General features: G+C 39.7%; 1 protein-coding gene across 3 annotated transcripts in view; it reads left to right on the forward strand.

The window, feature by feature from the left end:
* Positions 1 to 6,000, forward strand: part of hdac7a (histone deacetylase 7a) — a 61,495-nt gene extending 55,495 nt beyond the window's left edge. For all 3 annotated transcript variants that reach the window (XM_067591415.1, XM_067591416.1, XM_067591417.1), the window contains 5 exons: positions 992 to 1,110; positions 1,563 to 1,696; positions 2,056 to 2,137; positions 2,363 to 2,501; positions 2,622 to 6,000. In XM_067591415.1, coding sequence (XP_067447516.1) covers positions 992 to 1,110; positions 1,563 to 1,696; positions 2,056 to 2,137; positions 2,363 to 2,501; positions 2,622 to 2,664 — 517 coding nt within the window. In that variant the 3' untranslated portion in view covers positions 2,665 to 6,000. The remainder of the gene's footprint in view (positions 1 to 991; positions 1,111 to 1,562; positions 1,697 to 2,055; positions 2,138 to 2,362; positions 2,502 to 2,621) is intronic.

Here is a 6,000-nt window from a genome sequence, read left to right on the forward strand (position 1 = left end):
CTCTGCAGCTTCTCCAACAGAGAAACAAGAGTCTGGGATCAGACAAACTTTGGTTTCACTTTTTTTAGATTTAATCATAAATATTTGTCATCCGGGCTACTCCCCAGTTTGGAAATGCCCACTTTGACGTTAAAACAGCTACTTTTTACTGACTAGGGACAACCCTCATGAGCATATGATGAGATGACTTGTTAAAATCTCTATTCTTCAGTGACTTATTATGCTTTAAGACAACTCTGGTTGTTAGAGTACAATATCATTACTGGGACAGTGTGTTGAGGTGTACTGTTGTGGTCTATCAGGTTCAGATTTCACTGTTAGAATGTGTTTTTTTTATCTCTCTTCCATCTTCTCTGTCATATTCAACACAAATGCTTTCTGCCATGCCATCATTTACTTCTGCTGTTTTAACACCCTGGTGCATGTGGGTAATTAAATGTGACTGTCCATAGTGATGTCTCAGTGGGGAAGTCATTACAACAATGTAAACACTTTTTCCAGTGTTATAGTAGGGTTAGGTAAAGTGTTGTTTTTTGACAGTTGATCCAAGTTGCGTTACTGCATTTTGTGTATTTTTATGGCTTTGAAATAGATGGTCAGAACTGTATGTCAAACCTCTCTGGAGGGTGGAATGGTAGGAACACTGGCGTGACGTTGATTTTTTTTTTTTTTTTTAAATCTCAGAGTTCAGATTTCATCACTGAGATTTCTGCTGTGAATTAACCCTCCTGTATGTGAAATGCCTGAAATGTATACATGGGTGCATATGCCAAACAGATCAGACTAACAGATATTTCTGACTGTAGCAAACACAGCAGAGTTTTTATTACCTTTGATAGTGAACAGGAAAATTATGATTACACACTGGTGTTATCCTTTAAAATATGACTTCTATTAACCTCTATTGGCACCCAATAGGAACTGTAACAACACAGACATTTCCTCCCAGTCCCTTTAAGTTACAGTGGCTTGTGTTTGTGTGTGCCTACAGGACTGTGGTGATGCCCATTGCTCAGGAGTTCTCCCCGGACGTCGTTCTGGTGTCAGCTGGTTTTGATGCTGCCGAGGGCAACCCCGCTCCTCTGGGAGGGTACAAGGTCTCCGCCAAATGTAAGCATGGCTCTCTACCACAGACTGCACAGGCTGTCCTCCAGTCTTTAGCTCAACGTCTGGTGTTTAGCAAGGGATGCCAATAAGAGCTTTATTTTGTGGTCCTGTGGGTATTTGGAGATATTAATAGATTATTACAGCTCCTGTCAAGCATGGACCAAAACGCAGGAGTTGTGCCTTCTACAGTACCATACCTCGGAGCATCACTGATGTAACCATAATTATAGTAATTAGTAGTTGGCATGGTGCTGTGGGAGGATCCACAAGGTAAAAATATACTGTGCATTTGTTTTCAAAGAATATTGGAAATTATAGTAAAAGTCATTTTGGTGCAGTAAGTCTTACAGTAAGTTGTATCATGATTGCAGCTTACCTGCTTAGCTTTATTCTAATTTTCTTTTGCATGGTTCACATCTCATCTTGACATTTGTGTATGTGTTTGTCTACCAAAGGTTTCAGCTTCCTGACCCACCAGCTGATGTCTCTAGCAGGGGGTCGTCTGGTTTTGGCCCTAGAGGGAGGTCATGACCTCACAGCTATCTGTGACGCATCTGAAGCCTGTGTCAGTGCACTCCTGGGCAATCAGGTGAGGCATGCTGGGTAATGGAGTTCTTTTTTATTCTTTTAGTCTTCCTCAGGGTCATCTGTTTAACCAACAGATGAGGAAAACATCTATCTTAGTGCTGAATTTCACAGGGTTTGTGGAATATCAGGGGTTTTGAAAGGCCAGGCATGAGGGGAAGTCAGGGAAACTTCTAAGACACAGTTAATGTACCTACAATAATTATGGACAAGAAATTACTTATTTATTAATTAAGTATTTCATGATGTTCACTGTTTATAGCTGAGCACTGTTTACTGTATCTCTTCAGTCACTTTTTAACCAAACAGGTAACAATTGAAATGATGTGATTATGTTTTGATGGTTGCCTCTCTGTCCTGTAGGACCCACTGCCAGAAGAAGTCCTACTCCAGAAGCCTAACGCTAACGCAGTCCGCTCCCTGCAGACTGTCATACAGATACAAAGTGAGCAGCAAAAAGTGTATTCACTTATTCATTAATATGTTTTTGTTATTTTATTTAATCATGTGAAAGTCCACTACATGTTTTGTCCATTCTTCTCCTCCTCTTCCACCTTTTATACTATTGTAATCAACACATGCGGTTATGATACTTTGATCAGAATAGTATTAAGCATGTGGTGTTAGCGTGACAACACCAGTAACCTGTAATTGTATGTATGTGTTGCAGGTCAGTACTGGCAGAGTGTGAAGGCTTACAGCGGATCAGTGGGTCTGTCCTACCTGGCTGCTCAGAGAAGAGACTGCGAGGAAACAGATGCTGTCAATGCTCTGGCTTCACTTTCTGTGGGAGTTCTTTCCAACAAGAGGTACCTCACACACATTCAGTCACACATACGTTCATGCAACCATGCAAAGATAAAAATCAAACTTTCACACTCTCACCAACTCTCCCCTAATGTCTGCTTTTCTTTCACCCTTTTCTCCAGCCTTCCTGCCGAGCCGATGGAGCATGACAGTGACTCCATGTAGAAAAATCTGACCAATCACCTCACAGAACTCACTTTCAGGAATTTGGCCCCACCTGTAGCCTTGGATCTCCTGCGCTGTTAACGACCATGAAGGGGACTTTTTTTGTAATGCCACTGAGCCCCACCCATCTGCCTTATTCACACACACGTACATACACCAACACACAATGCTGAACCTCTACAAACCTGCCGCATGAGCGCCTCAATGCTGGTAACCATTCATCTGAAGCCAGCAGCACTACCTGCAGCTGGGAAACCTTCTGAGACCTCACCAAAGAGCAATACAAGATGTTTTTCTAATAGACTTTTCATGTCTCCTGACTGACATTGGATTTTGTGTGTGTTCAGAAGTCAGAAGTACAACAGCTCTGTGACCACAAACCTTTCAGGCACAGACAGAATTCAGATGCAGAGTGCGGCTCTGATTCTTCTTGAAGCACTATGTACCAGCAGCTGTTTTGTTGCCTTAACTTTGCCTTAACTTCAGGACCAACATCAGGGTTCAGAGGGAGGAGACTTTGGATAATAAATTCCTCTCTCCTGTGCCATTTTGCTTCCCAAGTCTGACGCCAACTGAACAGGATGCAAAATGGCTGATGGCTGAATGAACCTCTGACATCAGGTGAAAGCATACACGCTTACACCTGATGGATAAAATGCAAAACAATAAGAAGTGGCCACATCATAAAGAAAGAAAAAAAGACACAGAGATTGTCTGTTTTAATGATGTCATTACATGCAGTTTAACCACTAAAAGAAGAAAACAAAGAACTCGAGGTAAAGAGAGGAAATGAAGACACAAAATGGACAACTGTGGTTTTGTCGAAACAAAGAAAGGGCAGACGTCCCTGTTGTTTTATTGCACTGTGCATTCCATAATGTGAACATTAAGAAATTCCAAAGCTCTGGGAAACACAAAACAACTCCTCTTTCTAGGTTATTTAAATGTTTTTTGAAGATTTGGATGAATGGTGTTTGCTCTGTCTTCTTCCCACTCGCAATCTGAGATGTCTTATGAAGTCTCCGACTCACTCAAAGGACATGTATTGACCGAAATACTGTAGAGTTGTTTTTCCCATGAAGTTCACCTGGAAAGTAGGAAAGATTTTAAGAGCAGGATTTTTTTTTCACTGCTATTCAGTGTCTTAAATGTACAAACACACACACACATAAATACCTACACACACACATACTAAACAATGAACTTTTGATGTACCACTAGTATTGAATACTGTATATTATTGTTTATATTTGAGACTAAATGAGCATTCATTCCACCACTGAGGACCATTGTATTGTTCTGTAGTAGCAATAATGTTAATGCACTTAATGGATATCACCCAAAGAAAACTGCCTTAAAACAGCCTGCACTTGGCAGTGGGGCTGTATGGAAGCAACACGAGGGACCAGTATGGATACTGCTCCAACAATGACTCCTCTTCTTAAGACAGCATTAGAACCTGTGGATTTAGGTGAGCATCTTATATGTAGACTTTTGTATACTGTTTGTTGCAAGGATGAGTTCATTGATGTCCACATACATGCTGTATAAGGAGATACAATTTGAGAGTCCTGGTTTATAGTCCTTCAGATGTTTTGTTTGTTATATACTGTAAAAAGTTCCAGACCTAGTCACAGTCTAATTAAGGAAGCTAATCCATTGTGTTTTGTTTTGAAGTGAACTTGAGTGTTTTTCCACATGACTCTTCTCCATGAGTACACGTCTTTACTCTGCTTAATGTAACTGTGCTTAAAAGCAGCTCTGCTTGTCATGTTACCATGAATAGAGACGATGCCATGCTAAAAGTTTGAAAAGTGTATGTCAGTCATCTGAACTGATGTTTGTAGTAGAATTCAAGTTGATCAGTCTTTTGAAGAATTTTCTGACTGCCCAGATACTAAAGGGCTCTGCATTCCAAGTATCAAAATAACACGATCATGTTTCTTAGTTTGGAGGTTATTGTTTAGCAAACCAGTGCTAGTTGAAGTGCATTTTCCATGCACACTAGGGGCTTACCAGTTTAGGCTTTAGATGGCCAATACTAATGTTTTTAGATTAGAGCTGCAGATAACTCAGTCTAAAATATCTTTTAATTTGACAAAATATGTGGCCAAAAAAGCACTATTTTCTGTTTCTTACAGATTTTTTTTTCTTTTAGGGTTTTAAAGCTTCTAAAACAGCATCTAGACACTTAAACGCTCCAGTGAAATTGCTGGCTTTGTCTGAAAGCTGTTGCTTTAGAGATTTTCTTTTAAGTCCATGATTGGACTGAAAGCAGCACAATCTGATTTTCAACTCTTGGCAAAGATTTCATAAAATGAGACCTGATTCGGCGTTTGTGTGTAAATGCAGCTTTTGTAAAAATCTAGATTTGAAATTAGCACAATCTGCACAGCATGTTAATTTGACTGGCCAAAGGAAATATTGTCAGCTTATCATTGAGGTGGGAAACTGTAGGTGCGTCAAGAGTTGAGTTTGCAGACTCTGGGCATTGTCTGCCCAACAGAAAGCCTCAGAGCTTTTATATCAAACAAAAGGACAGTAGAAACCAAAATGGTAGGAAGTCCCACTGCTGTTGGTCTACTTCTACACCCTAAGTAGGAATTATGTAGGAAGTATTGCATGGGGAATTGGCATTCAACTGAAAAATGTGTCATTCTTTTAGTGTCGTTCATAGTATTCTGAGCAGCAAGTGACAGCATTTAAACAATATGCTGTGTCTCTCTTATACAGCGTGCCCAGCAGGTGCATGTGGTGTCTATGAAGTAATTGTTGTCTGACATGTCAATGAGTGTATGTGTGTGTGGAGGCTGTGTTGGTGTTGGTGTTTGCATGTGCACTAGTACATATGTACACTTGTGTCATGTGTTTTTGTGCATGCTTTTCCAAGTGTTAGTATGTGTATGATTTGTGTGTCTGTCAAATACTGTAAATGACTTCTGTATTATATTCCCAGTGGATGTATTTGTGTCTTATGTAGAGGCCAGTATTGCCTCAACTCTTAATTCCCTTTATTACTGATGTCATTTGTACCTTCTTCTTAAAGAAAGACACTGTAAATAGAAACTCCAAGACCAAAATACACATGTCACACATGTGCCTTGACGCATTCAGTAGTATGTGTATTGGTAATTCTTAACTAACTGGACTTACAGTAACTCTGTATCTATAAACATGACATTGAAATCTTTGTTTCATGCTATTCTTTATTATTTACCTGTATGTGTTGTTTTTCCTCCATATTTCCTACCATGTGTATGTATAGAAAGATTGTCTATTTTGTACTGTTATTTTTGTCTTTCCCTCTTGATTAAAAAGAGATAATTTCCAACACAA

This window comes from Thunnus thynnus, chromosome 6, assembly GCF_963924715.1.
Source record: "Thunnus thynnus chromosome 6, fThuThy2.1, whole genome shotgun sequence".
In the NCBI taxonomy this organism is placed as follows: domain Eukaryota; kingdom Metazoa; phylum Chordata; class Actinopteri; order Scombriformes; family Scombridae; genus Thunnus; species Thunnus thynnus.